Source organism: Lygodium microphyllum, chromosome 18, assembly GCF_053477565.2.
Source record: "Lygodium microphyllum isolate KBCC chromosome 18, Lygodium_microphyllum_v1.1.10, whole genome shotgun sequence".
Lineage (NCBI taxonomy): Eukaryota > Viridiplantae > Streptophyta > Polypodiopsida > Schizaeales > Lygodiaceae > Lygodium > Lygodium microphyllum.
Genome location: NC_141152.1, coordinates 108,331,384 through 108,356,546, shown reverse-complemented (window position 1 = coordinate 108,356,546; position 25,163 = coordinate 108,331,384). Strand labels below are relative to the sequence as shown.

The window sequence follows — 25,163 nt, the reverse complement described above, 5'->3', positions numbered from 1 at the left end:
CTTCTTATGCCTTCGTCCATGCTCGGATCTTGAGGTTGAAGATGATGAAGTGCTTGATGGGGATGGAGATGGAGACGAGGGTGAAGAATGTCGACGCCTTTGACGATGATGAGGTCTTCCACGAGAAGGGTGTGACTCTTCATTACTAGAAGAGGATCCATCAGAATAGGCGCCAGATGACTTTGAAGAAGAGGATGAGCTTCGACGCGATCTCTTTCTTTGTCTTGAAGTAGAATGGGACTGCCTCTTAGAAGTAGTTGGACTTCTTGATTGGCTCCTTTCATTGGTATGGCTTTGTCTCCTTGAAGTAGAGGGGCTTCTTTCCTTGAATTCTTTGGGATTCTCAACTTTTTCTAGTTTGAGAAGTTGCTCACGAATTTGCTGATTCTCCTCTCTAAGACTTTGAATGGCTTGAAGGATAGCACTCGATTGATCCATTGAGACTAAAGAAAAAAAATATATGCTCAAGCACTCAATGCAAGGGCTGAAAACAAAAAAACTTATAGTTGTAAGCACTACCAGTGTTGGGGGTGAGGACCGAGCCAAAGCTCTGATACCACTGTAAACGCCCCGAACAACGTAGTATGCTTAACAATTATGATATTCGCTTGTTTTCGAGATTTAATATAAAAGAGAATGAATACTTAAAGCTGAAAATGAAAATTACTCACAAAATTACAGCTATGAAAATGTAAAAGTAATGGAGACAAGATTGAGGGTTGAAGATGGGCAACCCCCCCCGAAGGAATGTATTTCTGCTCAACCCAAGTCCCTTAGGGAAGAGCTCGGTTACAATCAACCTGAGAGTGAGAAGAAGTAATTCTCACTCTCACAAGATCATGCAAAGATGTACAAACACACATGCATTATCTATTATGCAATGATAAGAACTGATTTCTTTATAGTATGAGAGAAGAAAAAGGGGAATTCAGCCTTTCTCTATCGTTGATCAGCAGTACATGGATAGGGCTTGCTTCTTGTAGCTAAAATGGAAGAAAGAGCTCGAGAAGGAGGTGCTGTAATGAATTTACAGGCTTGCTGTCTTGTAAAACAGCAGTGATAGAAGAGGAAATATGGAGGAATTTGATAATGGAGAAGTGGGGGATGATGATGGGGATGGATGGGGCCAGTTTCTGGCTATCTGTGGGTGTTGTACATGAGTTTACAGCAAAGAAAAATGATGATGAATGAAGAAAAACGAGCTCTTATTTATAGGAGAGGGGAGAGCTAGTACAAAAGGGGAAAGTGGAGTAGCACAAGACAAGTGTCCAGCCACATGTCATGAGATGTGACAAGTGGTGGGACACTTGGAAACTTGTGTGACAAGTGTCTTGACACTTGTCTCTTCTCTATGGCCTTCCTTTTTGGGTTGAATACTGTCAAGAATAGAAACAACCAAATTTAGTAAGCACAGTCAGAGTACAGAACTTACTATTTTTAGAATGACATCCCTATTTTTTAGGACTAGCATTTTTAGGCTAATTCGAGGCTCCTAAAATTTAGGGACCTCCTAAAATTTAGGGATCTCCTAAAATTTAGGGACCCCCCCAATATGAGTATCATATGAAAGCTTTTTCCGTGTACATCGCAAAAATGGTATCCGAATCTTCATGTGACTTTCCTATGCAAAGAAATGTGCATTTCAAGCTTTCAGCCCACACATGCACATTATACAAGCATTTCATGATCATGCCATCTTGTTGATTGTAACTGTCTGTTCTGGTGGATCTAGCCCACACTTCAAGGCATCAATCCTTTCTGTGTGCGAGTCTAACCCTGATATGCGTGAGTTCTAGTCACAGGCGCCCAATCGGGTCATATAGGTGGAAGTGTGAACTATCTTTTCTCTAACCCACCGCGTGGGTCCACCATAACTTGTGACCACTCATCAGTGGCCAGCTCCAATGCACTTTTCTTTATATCTAATTAGTGCAAAGGAAATAAATTTAATAAATCATTATATAGACAAATTAATGAAAAAGGATACAAATTCTGTTTCTATAGAGTTGTGACATGGTGATGCACGTAAGATTGATCATTGTAAATTCTAAAGTCTAAATTATAAAGTATAAACTTCAAAGTTCAAAGTTTAAAAGTTAAAACAACAAATTTTAAATGTTATGGTCAAGTATTTAAACTTTACCTGCTTCGGACTACCCATGCTCATCATAGCCCTCATCATGCGTAAGTTAGTGCGGCAATAGACTAGCCGCTTTAATTGTCGTGTGCTAAGCCAATTGCGAATCTTTGTGTGAATGAGAGAATAGACACTCCAATTTCTCTCACATGCACCCGAAGAGCAATCCTGGGCAAGGACCCTCATGGCTAAGGGCTGAAGGGTCTCCAATGCGTATCCAAAGTTTTGCCACCAAAATAAAGGCTTCACAAGTGACTCTCTTCTCCAACAAGTGGGAGAAGCAAAAGCCACATGCCCTCTTTGATCTGCATAGCATCCTAGCTTCTCCAACGCTGCATTGTATTCATCCACAGAGACCACACGAGGCAAATAAGCAAGCTAGTCCGAATGGAACTCTCTATCATCCATGACCGCCAATGACTTGTAGGTTGGATGTACCAATGCGGCAAAACCATGAATGGCTTATGCATCCACGCCCATCTCCTCTTTGCTATCTCTAAAACATATGCACACTGTGTCTCTGTGATCACTGTACAAGCACGTGCCTCCACCAATGCCGCTCTAAAGAAATGAATGAGAAGGCCCATGGTGGACCCCTCGCAATCACTCATACGTAACACCCTATAAAAGGGAGTCACGACAATGACAACAGCAGGGACTTTTTGCCAAAACTTCTCATTAAGGCACAAATGCTGTATGGTTTTGGCCTCCTCTATCTCATGCTCATCCCACTCATTCCATAAAGTGGACACCACTGTCTGGACCGCATCTCATAAAGGCACTCCAGCAATAACCACACGTAAGCAAAGCGAGTTGAAGAAGGCTTCTTCAACTCCAGTGTTCTATGCTCATGATACATCGCAAGCACCTTTACCTTTACCATGAAGAATGTGACAATGGATGTAGCTTTGCAGACCACCCTCTTCACCCACTTGAGCTTCCCAATGTCCTCCATGAGCAAGTCCAAACAATGACTTGCACATGGAGTCCACACAATTGTAGGGAACTTGGCCTCAAGCAAACGGCCCATGCGCCGACAATTCGATGCATTGTCGGTAACAACTTGCACCACATTTGAGGGACCCACCTACAACCACAATTTACAAATTACAAGTAAGTATACTTATTATTAACAATACTTGGAAATTGGAGGTTAGAGAGAGAAAGAGTCTAGAGAGAGTTGAAACTTGAGCCTTTCAAGTTTCAACTTTCAACTTTCAAGATTCAAGAATGAAGAGAGGTGGGGCCCAGGGGTTGGAAACCTTGCGACCTGGGGGAAAGAGATAATCGAGATAGATCATAGATACTAGAGAAAAATTAATTATTAGAATAGGGAGATAGACAATTATGCATAAATCAAATTTCAATTATGAATCATGATATTATCATAATGAAAGAAAGTGAAATAAATTTAAAAGGCAAATTGCAATGTATACCTCAATGATAGCTTGTCGAATGTGGCGGTAGATGAATGCGCCCGTCGTTTTCCTCCCCTCTTGCCGGTATCTATGGCCCGCAAAAAGTAAGTGCCGAGTGGACATGAGACGAGTATGTTGATGATGCCCCGTTTCTTACAATCGATCACTTCATCCGTCGGTGAGAATGGAGCAACCATATTTTATCCATGCGGCCCAAATAGGATCAAGGGCTCTATCAATCCTCTCCTTCTCTTCATCAATCTTTTTCGTTCTCATGTCATTGTATGTAACACCGGTCCATCCTTCACATGGACCCACATTAGCAATGCCTTTTACCATCTTCTTTCATTGCTCTTGCTTTAGGACATTGAAAGCAAGATTGCACTCAATCACCGTGCGTGCAATTTCAATGTCCACAAGTTGTTGCCTTTCTCTAAGAAAGACAACCGATCCACGCACATGACTAAGAGCTTGAGAGAGAGAAAATTCTCTCTCCGGCACCGCATGATCCTCCACTCTCTGTCTTTTACTAGAGCTGGATATGGATGTGGAGCCCCCACCACCAATGGTAGAGGCCTCTCCCGTATAGGTTGAAGATACGCCCACATTTGATGCTTTGTTAGTAGGCATAGGAGTTGATGCCGATAAGCCACTTCCTCCTCCTCTTGTGGATCCCCCTCTCATCTTGGCAAGAATCTCCTTCGCAATGTTTTGAGGGATCTCCTTGCATGGAGCAACTTGCCTCTCGTCTTGGAAAGATGTTGGAGAAGCCGAGTTGCACCACTTGTATAGCGCTTCCCGCAATACTTACATGTCCAATGGTGGGAGTTAGACTTCTTTGTGTCCCTCTCCACATGGATCGCATGCAAATTGAAGGCCTCGTACTTCTCATGAGTCATGGTATTGATGACAGATAAAGAGACCTGTGAGAGAGAGAGAGAGAGAGAGAGAGAGAGATGCTTAAGTCTCGAATCTTGAAACTTGAGTCTTGAAAATGAAAGGGAGGGAGACTCGAGAGGCCCGAGGGTTGGGGTAAAGTTGAAAGAGCAAGAGTGAGAGAGAGGGGATGGGAGATGAGAATGGCAAATGCTTTGATAGGGTATAGGATAGAGGGAATGGGAGATGAGATTTGAGAATGGCAAATGCTTCGATAGGGTAGGGGAAAGAGGGGATTGGAGGTGAGATTTGAGAATGACAAATCACAAGTCCATTCAAGAATCAAGATCCAAGAGAGGAAGATGAGAATGGTAAGTGCTTGCTGAATTGTGGAAGCATGGAGGAGAGGAGCACCTTTTGTAGATGAGAGAAGGGTCAAAGTTCAAACAGTCAAAGAGAGAGGGGTCAACGGTCAAAGAGAGAGCTGCTATCTGGTAGGAATCCAAAGGGGAGGGGAAACGGGGGAGTGCATGGCTGGAAAAGGGGGTGGGATGAGGTATACAAGGCTTCCCCCTCCCCCAAAAAGTGTAGGAAATGTGGAACGCGGAGGCGCAAGAAACGCGGGACATGGAATTGAGGACCCACAGGCCATGTGGCCCAAATAGGCCCGTTTTAACATACGAATTCGTACTGTACAGTACCGTGCGGACGGTTCCGTACGTTGTATGGAGGCAACTATAACAACAGCCATTCTAGGTAGCTAGACAGCAGGAGATCGCATTTTGAGAAATTTGGACAGGGCAACAACGAGGTTGGGGCAATTTCCCACGAAGAAGCTCAGATTTATCTCTCATCTCAGTATTCTCTCACCTTCCCTAGCCTATTCTCTAAAGATCTCAACATTTTCCAGCCATTTGAAGCACATCTCAGCCAGATTTGCTAGACAACAAGGAGAACTTTACTATAATTAGGGTTTAGTAACCACCCTGGGACCCATGCCATCATTCAAGGGTATTGTACACTGAAATCAACACTTAAAATTCAAGGAATTGTTTGGGATTTCAAGTGCCAACTCATTCATTGTGAATTAGGACAGCATTTGGCTAGTTGGTGGTTCCATTTGTACAAGCCTTGGGTGAAATTCAAGGGGAATTGGCCCAAATTGCTTGTTGATTGTTTGTATAGAAAGGGGCTTATAGATCAGCAAAGGAAATTGTGAAATCTCAGCTTATACTCAATCCATTGGCAATTCAATTTAAAGAAATACCACAAGGGGCACCAAATTTGGGGCCAACGGGGTGTCTAAGGTTCAAGATTATGATAGTAATGTTTGTATTTCAGTTTATGTTCAGTTATTAATTGCTGTAATAGAAAGACTAGTTCCATGCAACACTAGACCACTAGAGTGGCAACCACATAAAAATTTCATGTGGGTTCCCCACAAGACAGTTGTGAGGGGGATTGACATTACCTCATAGTAGCAATTGGCACCTCTCCTTCTGAGCATTAAACAAAAGCTTCTATATTGGAGCTAGGCAAGATTCTCATTAGTAGGGAGAGTAGTGGTCGCCAACCAAGTTCTTCTAGCAACCATATAGTACATCACTTCTTGTCAAGTGAAGTGCCTCATCATGAACTTCATTTGGTCATGAGGAGATGGGAACCCGGCCAAAGTGAAGGTGGCCTAGGATGTCATCACACAACCTAGATCTAGAGGAGGATCAAGGATCATAGACCCAGATAGCTAGAGCAAAGCCTTATTGGTTAAGCTCATTGTTACAGGTCTACGTCCAAACAAGAAGCCTTGGAAGAAACTTTTGATGGGGAGGCTACAGGATATAACATCTACAAATGGAAAACCATGGCAGCCCAATATTCACTAGAAATTTCAAGAGATCAACACAAGATTTAGGGAAAAGCTTTGAGGTCAGATTTTTAGCCGCCATTATTAGAGCATGGAGATCTATATCTTCAAGACTTCACCAGCTCCCTCCCTACTATTGAAGAGAAGAGGAGACCTCTTCTCTTTAATCATTCTTTGAGATCAGAGTCGGGCCATACTATTGGACAGCAGACACACCTGTCATGGGGGAGATTCTCTATACAGGTCATTACGTCAATGGAGGATTGGTTTCCATGTTAGGAGTTGCCACAAGAGACTCAGAGGCAAAGATTACAAGGTCTTAGGGGAGCCATGGCTATGATTGAGGTCGTGATGGAGGGAGTTCCACTAGATTGGCAAACAAATACCTATGTTCCAAACTTAGATGGGTCTTTTCTCTAGAGGGGATATCCTTCTAGCAGTTATTGCATCTAGCGAAGACAGGCCATCGAGAGAAACTTGACCTTATAGCACTTAATGGTGGCTCCAAGCAAAGGATCAAAGTAGTGGCGCACTTCTAGAGGACGTGGCACATAGACCCAAACCCAACCACTTGTCTTATAGATGGATGGAGATACTGGGCATACAAGAGGAGGCCTCTACAAAGACTTCAATGGGATCTGGGAGAGTGGGCGTGGAGGGACCGCTTCCTTGACAAACCATGTGACGTAGCCTTTTTGGCTACACTACTAGATTGGAGCAGAGGATACAAACAAGCAGGATTGGAGCACAGCCAGCAACAATCCCCCATTGGCACAAAGGAATCTCAAATGAGTTCCTACACGACTTTTGGAGGTGGCTACATGACAACTTCAAACCTAGGAAGCTCTCTCTCTTTCTATGGCTTCTAGCCCATAGGAGTTTAGCAATTGCACTTGGCTTGGATATGGCAAGGACCTATTGGCATATGTGCGATGTGGTGAGCCAGAGGAGACACGGAGACATTGCCTATGGGATTGTCCTAGAGCCCAAGAGGTTGGGCAAAGAGTTCTCGGGATAGTATTTCATGGCATTGTGGAGTCCATAGTGGTGACATAGGGGGCCGTAGCTTGGGTGACAGACAAAGGTCCCCAGCATTTGGCTGTAAGGACATTCAAGGGAGCAATTATTTTCTCATCATTGGACAGCATTTGAGCAAGGTTCCTACCCCATATTGCTCACAGACACAATAGACTCGGGGACATTGTCATAGATGGGAGCTGATTTCCAATATTATAGCTCGATTCATATGAACTATGAGATGTAGTTAGGTCATTGATCTTCAAGATCCATCCACTAGGTAGTCTTTATTGAGGATTTGGACAAATTTAGTCCACGCTCTCTATGGGAGATGCGAGAAGATGCAAGGCAGCTCTGAGAGGATGAGGAAGAAAAGAGAGGCTGTCCTACAGATTTGGGATTCGGACACCTTCTTTCATACTACCCCTCAAATGGTCTAGCATCTTAGCCCACCAAATTGGTTGTCCACACAAATATTATATTTTTTAGTACTCTTCATAGAGTTCCTTGTACTTTGTATTTAGCTCAGGGAGGGTTTTCTCGAAGGGTTATTAATAGAATTCTCTTTTCTTTGGGAAAAAAGGCTAGTTGCAAAGAGATACTCAAAAAAAGGGCATTGACTACGAAGAGACATTTGTTCCTACATCTAGGATGACTAGCATTAGATGTATGATTGCTATGGCTGCACATTTCAATTGGCATGTACATCATTTAGATATAAGGAAAGCATTTTTGAATGGAGATTTGGAAGAGGATGTGTATGTTGCACAACCTCCACAATTTGTTGTGCAAGGCCAAGAGCACCAAGTTTGCAAGCTGAATAAAGCCTTGTATGGCTTAAAACAAGCAACATGTATTGGCTAATCTTCATCTTCATTTCAGGGGACCCACTCCTATTCTTTTCATAGTCAATGTGCCATTGCAATAGCACAAAATCCAATGTTTAATGCTCATATGAAACACATTGAGATACATTATCACTATGTCAGAGAGAGATCACATGCAAGGGAGATCAGCATGATCTACAATCCCACACAGGTATTACAAATATTTTTCTCCAAGGCACAATCATGTGAAACTTGAGGAATGTCAAAATCCTTGAACTTACTACCTTTTGATGATTGATTCACTCCTTGTACATCATCACGTTGGCAGTGCAAGGGGGTGTTAGAATGGTCAGTTCTATGGGCAGTAACCAATGTTTTAGTGTGGTGTGAACACAACTTTTTTTGTAAGTTATGTCATTACTTTTATTAGAGTTAGTTTAACTCTAGTCAAGCTAAGGATACATCTAACATACTTTAGGCCGATTGTACTTTCATTCTATCATTCTAATACTTGCACCTTTTGAGTGTGGGACTGCTGCCCACTCCGGATCACTATCTTGGGTTCTCTCTCTCTCTCTCTCTCTCTCTCTCTCTCTCTCTCTCTCTCCATTTCCAACACCATAGTCTTTGGAGGAACGTCACTACCTTGAAGAGGACCTCTGTGACTATAGATGCAGTGCCTAGCTCAGCTCTGATGATCCCATGGTGAGGATGGCTTTGGCATGCTGACGAGACAGCCTCTTGTACATCTGATTATTCTTTGCCTTCAGCAACATTTGAGAGAGAGAGAGAGAGACACACACACACACACATGCACACACGCACAAAAAAAGAGAGGATTGCCTCTGCAATGCAGGTCTTATGCATAAAGAAGTGGATTGGTATGACAAGGAAGAGAACAATACAGGGGCTATGGTTGACAGGTTTTCAACCTCAGCAGGTCCATTCAGAAAAGTAGTGACAGAGTGTGCTGCAACTATATTCCAGACCGTGTGCACGTTCTGTGTATGCGTCACATTGGCATGTGTTAGAACCTGGCCAATGGCTTTGATGATGTTGGCTATCTTGCCAATTCTCATATTGGGAACAGCTCAAAGAGTAATTATTTTCTTCCTCTGAAGACCTGTTAAAAGTTTCAACTGGATGCATGTAGTAAGCCTGTGGATATGATTGAATTAAAATATCAACTACTATGCATGATTCGTGCTGTTCGGCCAGATAATTAGTGTTTTCAGATATTTTTCACAGGTCAAGGATGCTACCGGTGCTAACTCTCTTGAGATGAAACGAGCCAGCGAGTGTGCCAACATGATTGCTGCAGAGGCTGTTAACAACATGAAAACTGTTGCATCATTTGCTGCAGAAGAAAAATTTCTTAAAAGCTATTTAGATAACCTCAGTGGATCATTTAAACTCAACTGCAAGAGGAGTATCCAAGTTGGCATGATAACAGCAATTGGCCACACTGTTGTTCATGTGTGTGTGTGCTTAGCTATGTATGTGGCAGGGCTGTTCGTGGAGTACCGAATTGCAAGCTTTATGCCCTGTTTGCAAGTATTCAATGTCCTCCACTATTTCTCTGAAACGTTTGCTGAGGCCGTTTCTGTCACTCCTATTCTTTACAGTGCAAAGGCTGCATTTGGCACAGCATTTTACATGACAGGGGTGCAAGAACAGAAGAGCAATGAAGAAGCTGATCGACCTGATTCAATTGAGGGTCGTGTGGAGTTCATTAAGGTGGGCTTTGCATACCCATCAAGGCCTGACATTACTGTCTTGAAAGATTTCAGCTTGAAAATTTCGGCTGGGAAGACTGTGGCACTAGTGGGAAGAAGCGGGTCAGGAAAGAGTTCCGTCATTGCATTGCTACAACGTTTCTATAACCCACAGGATGGCATTGTGAGGGTGGACAAGCGGGACATCCGTCAGCTAGATTTGCATTGGTTGAGGAGTCACATGGCATTAGTGCAGCAAGAACCTGTTTTGTTTACAACAAGTGTGAGAGAGAACATCAGGTATGGCAGAGAGAATGCGACAGAGGCAGAGGTAAGGGAAGCTGCACAGATATCGAATGCAGACGGGTTTGTGAGCGCCCTTCCACAAGGGTATGATACACGTGTAGGGAACAGGGGAGTCCAACTGTCTGGAGGACAAAAGCAGAGAATTGCCATAGCCAGGGCAATCCTGAAAAAGCCCAAAATTCTGTTGCTGGATGAAGCAACCAGTGCACTTGATACTCAGTCTGAAGCACTCGTTCAGGAAGCCCTTGAGAAAGTAGTTGCTCACTCGCATGCCACTGTGATAATGGTAGCTCACCGCCTAGCCACTGTCCGTTCTGCTGATATCATTGTGGTGCTGGACAAAGGTCATGTCTCTGAAATGGGCTCCCACCAGCAGCTTTTGCAGCAACGACCCCATGGGCTATACGCACACCTTGTTCATCTTCAAGCAGGCAGCACAGCACCTGTCACTGCCAACTCCGCTTCGAATTAGTAATACTCTGTGCACATATGGCTCTCTCTCACATGTACCATCGTTAACGTCCACTCTCGAGCACCATCCACGGTCCATTATTAGCAACACTTGGCACATGTCGGAACGCACACACACTGTGGGATAAACCAGGAAGCCCTTAAGGCGGTCGTTCGTCAACGCTTATGGGGGTTCTGGGGACAATGAATCAGGAGTCGCAAGTTGGGATCCTAAAATCTATCGCAAACACACTTGGCACGTGTCGGTGTCTCTCACCCAACAAACTATTTACAGAAGTGTAGTGTTTAAAAGCAACTATTTAAAAGTCGAATGAATAGTGTTATATGTTCTTTATGCAAATGGCCTCTAGGAATACACACAGGCTCTCTCTCTCTCTCTCTCTCTCTCTCTCTCTTTTTGTGCCCTTAGACTAGCATTAATTTCTTATGCATACTTGGGTATTTAGACTATCACCATGATTTAAGTGACTTGCACTTCACATGTATACCTCTAACCTCACATCTGCATAACTTAATAATGTCAAATCTAAATACACATCCTTGTGATAAACCCCTCCCTCGAAATCTTTGCAATTGTTCTCGATTGACTATGCACTGTAGTGATATATCCATAGATAGTCCTCAACTAGCCATTATATAGATAGATCCATCATAAAGTATCGTTGGTACCCTATAGTAGCACATATATCTTGAGACGCCCTTCGCGGTGAAGCAAGAGGGCAGTATATGCTGCGGGTGAGGGCTTTAGCCCTCGGTGACCCTGTCGTTGGAGGTGGTGCAGAAGAAACTGAGCATCACACGCAAAGCCCTGCATGCGGGGCTAGAGATGCCACCCCAACCTGTCCTAAAGTCATTAGATTGATACTACTAGTTGGCATTGCATTTGTAGTACTTGATCAGCTAGCATGAGTTACTTTTGGGCATCACCAATATTATGTGCATCTAGTGGTTGAAGTGACTCTTCTTTCGGAACATTATATTGTTGCAAAGCTCAAGAAGTTTTGCACAAATTGCAAGGCTTCTTTGCCCATTATGCAAGTAGACCAGTTGTTTTCCTTTCCTATATCTTAAATTGATCATCATCATTTTCTTCATCTTGCTCATCATTAACATTTTGAAGCCTTGAGGGACTTGCTTCATAGTCAAAATCCACATTCTCAGTATTTTTGCCCATGTTATGTGTTTATTCCAAGATTAGGCATTGCATTTCTCCCAATGCTTTGTGGACCTTCAAAATGTGAATCATCATGACTTAAATCCATTTTGCTAGAGTATGATGATATGCTTGTTGAATTGTATTGGGCTAACAATATCACAAACTTAGCAAAGTACAACAACTTTGGCTTGCAATTAGGTATCATGGGCCCACCTACTCGAAGGAGTTGATATATCTTGACAATGGAACCATAAAATCGACCTTTCTTCTTAAAAAAGGGTGGTAGATGACTTGATTTAACAAAAATTAAGGCAATTAATAAAATTTATAAATATAAAACTTATACTTTACCAATTAATATTAAATAGTATCTTGTATCACTCGAAGTTCAACTACTTCAAGATATAGAATGGTCGCCTTCAATCCTTGATACAAATTGCTATCATAAATTACCAACAACATTTAAAATCAATTTGTCCCCTCAATTGGACTACAATATGGACACAAATTGATCTTCAAGCTATTGCAAGTGGGCCAACCCAAGTGGGAATAGATTGTTAATTCATAGTTGCTATTTTGAGCATAGAGTCTTCAATTATTAGGCATAGGATACTAAGATGGTTGAAAAATCATAATGGCTACTACAAATTAGGATTTTAGCAATGAACATGGTATAGTCTAGAGATGAAATGTATCTATTTGGTGGTCTACAAACCCTTGTAGACCTATGTAAAACTAGGTCAACATGAGCCTTTCCATAAGCTATAACTCATTGTTCGGAGCTCACGCTCAACCGCCAAGACCCACAAATTGCTTATTGTTCAAGCATTCCAAGCCAAGCACTACTGGCTACCTCTCACATAGCCGACGCGCTATCTCTCTCTATGAGTGTAATAAGCTTACCTCCATGCCCGATCGAGTTGCCTCCTCTCTCGAACACTCCAGTAGCTCCACGATCTAAGTACAAGCTTCAAGTGAGCTCGATCCTCAAGCTCCACACTCCAAGCTCCATTGCCGCGAGTAAAAGAAGAGAAGAGAAGAAGAAGAGAGGAGATGGTGGAGAGATTCTCCACCACAGTTCCTCACCCTCACACACTCACTCCCTCACTCTCACATTCCCTCTCTCAAGCGCAAGCTCAAGCAAGCAAGAACAAGAAGAGGAGAGCTACTTTTGGCCATACACAAGAATGAGCTTCTCATTCACTTTTTGACTTTATATATAAAACCCTAAATCCCTTTTGGACCCCATATCCCCTTTTTTACATGGACGGCCGTGGCCTCTAGGCCCTTTTTCCCATTGTCCTCCTATCTTCCTAACTTCCTTCTTACTGCCCATCTACCTTTACAAATTGCACGAGTGAGAGCCCTGTGCTCTTAAAATAAATCATGGTGTGCCTTGCGCTCTTTTACAAAAGTATTGACTTGTGCTTTTTCTTGTATATATTTCTCCTTGATTTAGGACTTTTTTGCACTTCTTGTGTTTTCATATTTTTCATGGCGTGCCTTCGTCTTTCACTTCACTTTTGCCTTGGACTTGTCTTCTACTTTAGATTTTTTGGATTTTCCACCTTGTTCTTCTGAGGGTTAAAATTACCCCCTCCTAGTAGACGAGTGCAAGTCCCATGGCACTCACCGTCATAGGTAGCAGGCTTTGGCATGCACCGAAAACGTGGGTGGAAGGGACATCTGTGGTTTGTGATGGAGGAGTTTTGGTAGTGGTGTGGATGACGGTCGTTGGGGGTACGTTGTTGGCCTAATTGGCTGGTGATAGGATTGTTGAAGTTGGTGATAGGGCTCGTTTTTGTTGGGAGTTGCACTCATAGCTGGCACAGGTGTTGATGTTCTAGGGATTCGACGGGCATCAATTATTTGGTGGAATCGCAGGATGATAAAGGATAAGAATTCAAAGTTGAGTGTCGATGAAGAGCTGACGGTACTTTCATTAGAGTCTTCAATACCTGCAATTGAAAACCTCTCATATGTGGTCTCTCCCTGGGGATAGTGCTAGTCTTCTTATTGTGCATAAGACATAGTTTGATTAGTTTGGGAGACAGGTTGAGTTCAAGGCGAGGCGAGCCAAGAGTAATGTCCTGCACTTGAGGACCCAAATTGTGTATAGATTGTGTTGTTGATATTATGTGAGTGCACGTGCATACTTAGATACTACGTAGTTAGACTGTTGGTCTGGTTCCTCATAGCAATGTATGGATGAAGCAAGGGTTCAATGGGGTGAAAAAAAAAATTGATGTTGAGGAGAAGTACACTCCAAGGCTTCTTGAGACATCATTTGTGATTTTGACAACACGATGTAGCATAATTGACTTATTGATACCTGAGATTTTGGTGCTGGTAGCTATGTGTATTATTTGAAGAGTAGGGTGTACTTTCCATGGCATTTCGTGCCTTGCTCATCACTATTAATTGCAATGGTACTGAGATTGCATGTGAAAAAGAATTGTGCAAATGGGTCAGGGTAACAGGTCTAACCATAGGCGAGACAAGCTCCCTAGGTATGTCATGCCCTTGATGTGCCTTGAACAATTGTGGGGGATGTGTAAGGAGCTAGGGGACTAGGGACAGAGCCAGCTGACCAAGGTCACTAGACGTACCTAATTTGAGGTACCTAATTTGAGGACCCCTAGGTGTTGTGATGTGATGCTGAGTGCTATAAACGTCGAGATCCAAAGGCTATGAAAAATGGATATTACAAAGATGATTGTGTTACTAACCTCAATGCTAGAGAAACAATTGTTGAGATGGAGAGATACACTTGAGATTTTTCAAACCTCTTTGTAACATGTGAGACATCGGTACAATTGAGGTAGCAACTGGAGTAATTCGTGCATGGACAAGGAACAGAGCATCTGGCGAATTAAATCCCGGTTGATGAAGAAACATTTGTCATTGCTGAGAGTGTGACTCCTACCTAGATGTAGAGTTTGGCCAAGAAAGAGAGAGTAGCCGATGCCTATGCTTTTGGGCCATGCTCAAATGCAATGTGTGCTTTCTGTAGGGGTGATTTTCTCTTCCGGTGGGGATTCCATCATGGCTCTTTGTTCTTGGTATTTCTGTCGCTTTCTCCATAATGGTTCTTTGTGGGGTTGGTGGTCTTGTAGTGACTAGGATATTGAACGCTTTCATACAGAGACTTGTATCATTCTACATTCACTCGGCAACTCGTGTGAGTACATGCAAGTCATATGCTTCAACCATAATGAACGGGTGCAGCTCTCAGAGAAGCATCACTTATCTAAATCCCATGGTGTTGACTTCGATGCATATCACCTGCGATTGATTATCATTGCTTGTGTGTGTGCTGGCTTTGCTTTTTTGGTATTATCTATACACAGTCACAAAACACATTGTTTATTTATATACACGTTTATAAATCCATGTCACTTCGTGAGGATAAAAACCAATTGTAGAACTCAAGATTGTACTGGAGTGTGGCACACGCATATAGTACTCATGGTAGCCTACTCAATAACAACATACATTTTGCAACATCGAGTAGTATGGTACCTTGTCCGAGTCTACTGGCAACATGTAGCTCCTCCTCAATGAGAATTTTGTCAATCAGAGAGTTCTCTTGGCTAGCTCTGGCTAAGTCCATACCCCGAACGATAGTTAGTACTCGAAAGGAAGTTGGCGCCACATAGGTTGGGTCTCTTTGAGACCGCCATTGGGCCAGGCTTCTTTGAGACTAATTTGGGCTCCAAGTTCAAACACTGTAGCACGATTTTCAAAGCAACGTTTCTCAAATTGACTTCGACCCTCTGATTGTTGCTTTAGTTGCTCTATCTGAAAGAGGTTTGGTTGGCAAAGAACTTCGTTGAATGTCACAGTTAAGCGTAGTTCGTCAGCTTCCTCGTCAAAGATGAGTTGCATGTGTTCATATAAGAGCTTGTCATAGCGCTCGTTAAGATATTCTTGCTCTTCCTAGGATAGTGGATATGACAAATATTCCTCAAGTTGCTCCCTAGGGAATGTGCCCATGTCCGCAAGGACCTAAGCACGTGCGAATAATTTGAGTTTAGCCTCTAACTCGGTCAAGCACTCTGTGACACTTCTATGTTCTATGAAGGTTTGCTCACTTGCTATCTCATGCAAGGTTCTGAGAGTTTCCCTAGGCTTTAGCATAACTGAGGGCTCATGCCTAGATGAGAAAGATTGGTCAATGCTCGGGGCTTTCATGTTTCTCCTAAGGCTTTGTTGCTATTGTGTCAAGGTTCTCCTCAGATGTGACTGGTATAGTTTTGTCAACCTATTGTGACAGTGTTGTATCCACTCTTGATTGGTCAATGTAAGTCCTGCTATCGGTGGATTGAGTGTTGCAAGCAACCGTTGATGGTAATGGTTGCTTCAATTTATTAGTATACATGGATGTGTCTGAGGTTTCTCCGTCGTTAGGAGAGATGGCAATGGATTCATTGGTGGATGGACTCGATGCTTTATTCCTTAGCTATTCAACACTCTTGGTCTCAATCTTCTTGGTGTCCACAACCACTTGCAATTGCCATTGTTTTCGTTGTTTTCTTCTCTTTTTCTTGGACAATTGAGGTGTATCCTTTAAACACTTAGAACTCTGAACTAGATCAGTCGTTGATGTGCTTGGTTGGGCCTTACCATTCTCTTTTTCTAGTGTGTCCTGATGGGGCATAGCCGTGGCTTGCTTAACAACCTCATGGCCTCATCCAATTGCATTACCAGTTGCTCTTGGTCGGGCATTTTCTCTAGACTCTTGTCCTTACCCATAGAAACATGCCTCCGTTGCTTCTTATCAGAGCAGGTGTTGTGTTTAGAGTTGTTTTTCTCTTGCTCACGAGGTTCGAGTAACTCTAGTGTAGAACCAAGAGATGGTTTAGGATTCCTGTCATGTAGGCTTGGATGAAACCAGCTGAAGAAGTTAGGGTTGTATTGATTTAAGCATAGAGATCTAGGATTGCAGGCTCTTGAGTAAGGCAAAAGACATATGCACTAACATCAAGAACCATGCTTCCTACTCCTAGCCTGCTAGGCACATGTAGATCTTCTTCTAGAAGCAGTTTATTGTATAAGGGATGTTTTTGGACAGTGGAAAGCTGGACCTCATGGACTGCTGCGAACACTCGTAATGAGGTTGGGGTAACGTACGTGGGATCATGTATTGATGTCCAAGGGCCTTCTTTTGCTCAGCAAGCGTCATTAGTCAAAGACCAATTTTGGTTGTTCTGCCAAACTTTGGTTGGAGTACCATTTTTGCACAAAGTTACCTTGTCCTTTCCCTTTTCGTTTGATTGCTTCAAGATTTTCCTTGTTTGTCTCACATTGAGCAGTATAAAGTGAGGGTATCAAGCGCAATTCTCTAGCTGTGGCCTTTAGGATGTCCTTTATGACTTCCTCGGCAATAGCTACATAGTGGGAGTAAACACGTTGTTGCTCCTTCCAAGTCAGGGGTTCGGCTATGAGCTTTGTGTGCTCTGGTGTTGGCCTTCCAATATCCACATGGATGTATGCACGTGTGATGGCTGTCAGCTTGTGATCAAGCTTCATCATACACTTCATCTTTGGTTCATTGGTAAGATGCGCCATCTCCTTAGCAAGATATTCAAGAGATTTCTCCTCAAGCCTAGGCTTTAGGTGCTTTGAAAGTTCTAGAGGTGTCAAGGATGTTGGTTGTGAAACCTCTTCCACAGGTGAATTGCTAAGGACAAGTTTCGCAAGGGGCGTCAACTGTGTTGCTGTGATTTTTTATTGAAAGTAGTAGCGGCTAGTTCAATGGACTTGCCAATATTGGTAGATTGCGGTGTCAAGTCCTTAAACAGATTAGAAGTGGTCATGTCTTTTGTTGCCCTTTGCACATTCACTTGTGGAAATCGAGCAGCATCAGTTGAGCTAGTCATAGTGGATTGCATAGGCATATCCTTAGGCTGAGAGCTAAGGGTGGTATCATGTCCCGCATCTTGGACATTTGGAAGCTTAGATGGAGATAAAGATTGGGATTGAGCAACTGCACTTGACGATTGTTGTTGTGCTTCCTGTGTCCATTTAGGGAAAGAGGGTGTACGAGATTTAGGACTCCTAGGTGGACTTGGAACTAGCTGAAAGATTTGCTCATGGCTATTAGACAATCCTACCATTTGCTTTGTTGAGCAATCAACCTTATCATGAGCAATATTGTGCCAGTGGTGCTTCTCATCCTCTTGGGAAGTCGAAGACTCCTTGGGCACTAGTGGTCTTTGTGCACACTCGACGATGATATCTGACATTTGTTTGTTAAGCATACTAGGCTAAGGATCTACCTTTTGAACATTCATGTTTGGTTTCTTGATTTCAATCATGAGGGGCTCACTCACTCCAATGTTTTTGACTCGAGACTTGGATTTCCGTTTAGATTTCCTCATGCGCTTCTTTGCTTTTGATATGGCCTGGCCTTCAACTAACAGAGATGGTTTAGTAGGGGGTTTTGGTACCCAAATCCATTGGTTACCTACGCAATACCCTTGAGCATGTAGCAAGGCTTTGGATATCCATCAAGGTGTTGTGTTGGCTCTCCATCGATACCTTCGTCTATGAGACTTGGGCTTCTTTTGTGGTCTTCTATGATATTTGTAAGTCCAAAGCCTGTCCTTGGCATTGTCTCCCGACCTTTTTGTTTTAAGCATGGCCTCGCTCACTGATTCTCTCTGTTCAGCATGTGCTTGTATCAACTCTTTCAACAAGTCCTTGCTCTTGTTATGAGGCTTGCCTTCTATGTCAGAATGTTCCTTGTCTTTCCCTCGAGGTTCGATGAGATCACCCAGGTTGTGATTATCCTCACACCTGCTTGTGTCAAGTGTATCCTCTGTGCTACATAATCGGCCTCACACTTCATCGCCCTTTTGAAGGGTCATCCTAGGAGGGTTTCCTTTCCACAATTAGCACTATTTGGAGAAACATGGAATAGGTTAGGCAAGCTTTCAGTTTCAATAGTTACAAGGATTCTACACTTCCCTATAACTGCTTCTGGGTGTCCCCAGTAAGGACTAAGAGTTGCATTAGTCGGTGTGAGCTCTGGTTGGTCCAGTAGGGTTCATGCTTCATAGGTCAAGATATTAAAATCTACTCCTTCATCGACGAGAGAATCGACACTATGCTCTCTTTTTGCGGTGAGTTTGATCTTAAGATAAGCAAGCAATACTATGTCTTTATCTTCCGGGTCTTGGCTTATAAATTCAAGCCTTCTAATACATGCCTTTGAGTCCCCAACTGCACAACTAGATGTGGATTATCCAATGATATCTTAGGTCGTTTGTGCAACAGTGCCATTCAAGGTGCATCTATCCTCAGGACTCTCATGTCTAGTCAGCCTTGCAGTTGTAGCTTGATGTTGTTTCATTCCGCTTTGACTAGATACAGTTAGAATGCAACACATACATGTTTTTGTGGTGTGGCCTTTTTTTCCCTATTGGCTAGATTGGCCCATTGAGATTCTAGGTCTCTGTTTGTTTTTGTTCAGGTATGCGCTTTTGCTTGTTGTTTTTCAAGTGAGACTCTATGCTTGTGCAGAGCCATTACTACACTAGGATCTAATTTGGAGGACCTATCATGGCGCGTGTTTTCTCTCCAGTCTACTTAGAGGAGGTGCGGAGGTGAGGAGGGGGTAGCCCCCTCTGCGAGGTCCATGGGGGGCCGGGAGGGAAGGTAGTTCCCCCCGGCCCTCATGGCCGTTATACTAAATACCATGCGCGATTTGAAGGACCGTTCGTAGCCAAGTTTTGAACTATTTGCTCTAGATTTCATTCTAGTGATAGATCTATGACGTGCTTTTGTCTCTATATGGTCTCTGGGTTGGTTTCACGGTCTACAGGTTAATATTTTTAAAAAATCCAAATTTAGCCCAATAGGTCCAAATTCCAGGGACAGAATGCCCCGATTCGGCCCACCGTCCAAATCGCCGAGTGCCAAATGCAACTGGTCCGAATGTCAAATTCGGCGAGTCCAAATGTGGTTGTTCGAGGGCTAGAATGGCCAAATGGTAGTGGGCCGAATGGATTGGGCTGAGGGCTGAGTGGTTCGTCTGAATGGATTTGGGCCGAATGGCTGAGGGCCGAGTCAAGTGGACTAAATGCAAAGTTGGTTCGAATGGTGAATTCGGCCAGAATGTTAGCTTGTCCGAGTAGGTTGGGCCGAGTTGGCAGAGCAGAGGGTCAAATCAGGTGGGCTGAATGCCCAATTGGTCCGAATGGTCAAATCACACGATTTAGGCCACGGCCTATCTGTTGAGAGTGGAAAAAGAATGAATTTTTGACTGATTTTTGTTGTTTTTGAATGATTGATTTTTGATGGATTTAGAGTAATGTATGGTGATAATGGAAGTATTTGAGAGTGTTTTGGATGATATTGATTATGTTTTGGAAGTTCATGATGATTCTCAGTGGAGATATGAAGCTTTATGATGTTCTAATAGGTTCTAATTGGTTCTGTATAGCTTCTGTTTTGTTCTGATTGTCTTCTGTATGAAGCATGGATTGATTATTAATAAAGATTGAGATCTTTTGAAAGTTTATTGAATATTTTTTTATAGTTTGGAATGGTTTGAGTATGAGTTATGAGGTTCTGATGACCTTCTATAACCGTCTGTAGACCCTCTGTAGAGCCTCTATCTCTGCTCTGTCTCTGTATTGTAGCTGTTCTGGTGTTGTACTGTAACTGTTCTGTAGACCTTCTGTAAGTGTTCTGTAGAAAGTATGTGTGACTTTGGAAAAGTTTTCTAACCTTTGGAAAGGATAAATCTAAGTTCAAAAGAGCTAAAACAAGTGGAAGAAGCAGCTGCCTGCTGAAGACTGAAGAGAAGACTAAGTGACAATGATAGTAGTGAGCTGTGAAAAGACACTGTAGTGGCTCTGGTGACTCTTCATATCAGACATACCTCTTGGGAGGTGCATCCACGACCTAAGAAGGATTATTGAGGGTTATTATGAGAGCATTGTAGTGAGGATATGATGTACTATTGATGGAGAGAGAGAGAGAGAGCCAGAGATAGTCAATTCTATCAAAACAATGTAACTGTATATGAGAGATTGAGAGAGAAAACTATGAAGACATTGAAGATGAATACTATGTGATTGATTTCCATTAAAAGATGATGTATTCTTCTATGTTCCTTGTTCTATTGAAGTATTCTATGAAGATGTTGAAGATTATGGTTGATTTTATCAAATCCATGGGAGATCTCTACTATAATGCTGCGTGAAGAATTGTTGTTTTCTTTGTTTTGATGATTAAAAGAATGAAATAAAAGCTTGTTGATGTTACAAGATGGATTTTCTTGTAAGAGAATTCCCTTTTCCTTGGTGTTCCTCTTGGGGCTCCACTATCGCACACATCTCCAGGTCGTCAAAGCTATGGATAGAGGGGAAGAGTTGTATATACCTAGAATAGAAAATAAACTCCAAAATGCAAATCGGCAAACAAATCAAACCCTCTTACCCTGTTATGACAGCAGAAACCCTAATGCTTGTTTTTCTTCTTTTTCTTTGTTTTTCCTACCCTAATGCTTATAAATCACAAAGCGATTACCTACACTACTCCAACATGCTTTTCCAAATCCAAAAAACCAAAAACTTACTTGCTAAGGAGATTGAATACATCTTCAAACTCCCTTGCTTCCTACCTATCTACCTCAAGTACCGGCTGAGGGAAAACCCTACTTCAATGCTCGATTCGAAACGTGGAAGCACTCAAGGCTTGAATTCGTTGATCGTGGCAACCGAACCAAAATATTTGGAGCTCACGCTCAACCGCCAAGACCCACGGATCGCTTATTGTTCAAGCGTTCCAACCCAAGCACTAATGGCTACCTCTCACATAGCCGACGCGTTATCTCTCTCTACGAGTGTAGTGAGCTTTATCTCCATGCCCGATCAAGTTGCCTCCTCTCCTGAGCAATCTGGTAGCTCCACGATCCAAGTGTAAGCTTCAAGTGAGCTCGATCCTCAAGCTTCACGCTCCAAGCTCCATTGCTGCGAGCAAGACAAGAGAAGAGAAGAGAAGAGAAGAAGAATAGAGGAGATGGTAGAGAGCTTCTTCACCACGGTCCCTCACCCTCACACACTCACTCCCTCACACTCTCACACTCCCTCTCTCAAGCACAAGCTCAAGCAAGCAAGAACAAAGAAGAATAAGAATAAGATAAGAGCTACCTTTGGCCATACACAAGAATGAGCTTCTCGTTCACTTTTCAACTTTATATACAAAACCCTAAATCCCTTTTGGGTGGTCATCCCCTTATTCCCTTTTTTACGTGGCTGGAGGTCCTTTTTCCTATTGTCCTCCTATCTTCCTAGCTTCCTTCTTACCGCCCATCTACCTTTACAATTTGCACGAGTGAGAGCCCGAGTGAGAGCCCGGCGTTCTTAAAATAAATCATGGTGCGCCTTGTGCTCATTTACAAAAGTATTGTTGTGTGCCTTTCTCCTTGATTTAGGACTTTTTTACACTTCTTGCATTTCCATATTTTTATTGGCGCGCCTTCGTCCTTCGTTACACTTTTACCTTGGACTTGTCTTCCGCTTTAGATTTTTCATATTTTCCACCTTGTTCGTCTGAGGGTTAACATTAATTTCACTTGATTTTCTACAACCAAGAAAATTGCATTGATCATAACTAGGTCTCTTGTTATACAATAGCTCCCATGCTATCTTGCCATCCAATGGCTGGCTAGGAGATCTCTTGATCAAATACTTTGTTGTCTTCATAGCTTCAACCAAAAATCCATTAGTGAGACCACATTAGAAAGTATACTATGAACTCTTTCTTAAATGGTCCTATTCATTTTCTTAGCCATATTATTTTGAGTTGGATTTTCAAGAGCTATTAACTCTCTCGTGATACCATGGCTTGTATGAAAGTCTGTAAAGGCATACGAGATGTACGCTTCACCATTATCAATCCTCAAGCACTTAGGCTTCTTACTTAACTAATTCTCTCCAAATGCCAATTGCTTTTGAAATGCATCCAATACATCACTCTTCTTGTGAACAGGATAAGCACAAACCTTCCTTGTGGGATCATTTATAATTTTTAAAAGTGACAAAGTATAATGCTTCACCCAATGAAACTATAGGCATTGGCTTATACAAATCACTATGAGCCAAATTAAGACATTTTGATCTTTTACTCCAACTATCTGTCTTATACAACATTTTAATTTGCTTTCCAAAGAGACAATGCTCACAAAAGCCAAGATCAATAAAATTTGAACAAGGAAGATAGTACAAATGGCACAAAGATTTCATTCCAAGGACTAATAGATGTCCCAAACAATGATAACAAATGGTTATTCGATGAGAGCTGCAACATTGTATTTAACACTAGAAACATGTAAATGATACAAAGTATCAAATTTTAGCCCTTTGGCCACAATATGATATCACTAATAAATCTTTCACAAATGATTACCAAAAATCACTCTATAACCTTGATCATCAAGATGTCCTATATTGATCAAACTTTTTGCCAAGTCTAAAAACTACTATATATTTCGTAAGATAAAAGAACAATTTGGCACTAACAAGTATACATCTCCAATGCCAATATTATTACATGCATAGTTATTTTCAAGGCAAATATATCCTCTCTTTTAAGCATCATCACAATAGAGAACCACTCTCTACGTGGAGTAACATGAAACGATGCTCCAGAATCTATAAGCCGATTTTGAGACATGACATTATCAATGGCAACCAAGAATGCATCACTAAAAGAGGATACAAACAAAACATCACCATCATAGTTGCCACGTGCATTAGTCTCCTTAATCTTTGCCTTGCTTTTCTCTTTGCCATCATTTTCATTTGCCTTCTTTCTTTTTTTTGCTTATTCTTCCATTTGAAGTTATCCCTTTTCATGTTTTCCTTCTTGTTGCAAAAGAAACATTTCACAACCTTTTTGCTATGTGACTTGCTTTTTGACGTGCCTCTCTTATGAGAGTTTCCCACCATAAGTGCACTAGAGCTCTTTGACTATATAGTGTTCTTTATGTTCACCTCCTTAGTAAGCAAACTACTCTCGGCATTAGCACTTGTAAAACCATCTATAGGTGCAGAGTTACTAATGGGAATCTTGAATGTATTCGAACTCTCAAGCAAGCTAACTAACAAGAACATAGGCTTCACTGAATCATGCAAGATAATCTTTTAAGATCTCAATTGGATAAAAATAGTGTTGAACTCATTGAGGTAATGAGACATCAAAGTCCCCCTTCTCCATGTGGAGATCAATGAGTTTTTTTAGTCAATAGACTTGTGGATTTCACTAGAAAGTCCAAGAGTAAGCAAGCTTCTAGTACAATCAACTCTTACAAATATGTCTTCCTAAAGAAAAGCTATTTGAATTTGCATATGGATCAAGTTGTAATGAATACTTTCATCTTCTCAATAAAATTTTCAATCATCCATGTAACATTACTTCCATTTTGCAAGAGCATAGTGACTAGCTTACAAAAGAAATGGAAATTTTTGAGATATTGCTTGCACATGACCAAAATAAAATCAATGGGGTGCAAATTCTTTACTTGCTTGATTGCACAATAAGCAAGAATAACTAAAACAACATCCAAAACAAATATATATAGCCACCAAATTCATGGAGAGCAATATGCTTTGTGCACCCAAAGAAGTATAGGAATGTGGAGGAGTACTTGTAATTGCTTTGCTATCTTCATTATCTTTAGTCAACTCTTCCATTCGTGGAGGTTATCTTGCATGATGACAATGAAGATTCATCCAAGTCTAGAGAAGACATTGACACCCTCAAGCTAGAAGACATAGAGGTAGTTGTTGAGCTTCAACCTAAGAACACGCAAAGCAAGAAAAGGGTATTTACATCAAGACCTTAAAAATGAGAGTTAAAAATGAGGTTTAAAATGTGGAACTACCCAACTATTCAAGACAATAATATGACCAATATCAAATATGGTTACATGTTGCCAAGGTATGATGTGTCATCAGGTATTTGGTGCTTCAATAGCATTTGAAATTCTAAATGAAATAGATTGCTTCCTTTTTTTCATTGTATATCTCTGAGAGCTTGTATGAGCTTGGAGGATTTCAAGGTGTCTCTCTTATAAAGTTGTTAAAATTTTCTACAATAGAACCACTGAAAGACTTCCAACATACTATTTGCCTTGCTCCTTCCCCCACCATGTTGTGTATGCTTCAAGTATGCATTTCTTCTAGAAATGCAAAGGTAGATGTTTAGTGATGTATTGGTGCCATCTTTCATATGTGCCATTTTTTTAAAAAGGTAGATGTTTAGTGATGTATTGGTGGCATCTTTCAAATGTGCCATTTTTTTAAAAAAATGTTGGATGCAGCAAGACAAGGAGTTTCAAGATAGCCTTCACTAGTTCAAGA

General features: G+C 41.9%; 1 protein-coding gene across 8 annotated transcripts in view; it reads left to right on the top strand.

Moving 5' to 3' along the window:
• LOC148021248 (ABC transporter B family member 1-like) overlaps nucleotides 1-10,975 on the top strand; it is a 145,488-nt gene extending 134,513 nt beyond the window's left edge. For all 8 annotated transcript variants that reach the window (XM_087699091.1, XM_087699094.1, XM_087699093.1 and 5 more), the window contains 2 exons: nucleotides 8,996-9,237; nucleotides 9,388-10,975. In XM_087699091.1, coding sequence (XP_087555217.1) covers nucleotides 8,996-9,237; nucleotides 9,388-10,632 — 1,487 coding nt within the window. In that variant the 3' untranslated portion in view covers nucleotides 10,633-10,975. The remainder of the gene's footprint in view (nucleotides 1-8,995; nucleotides 9,238-9,387) is intronic.
• The last annotated feature ends 14,188 nt before the right edge of the window (nucleotides 10,976-25,163 follow it).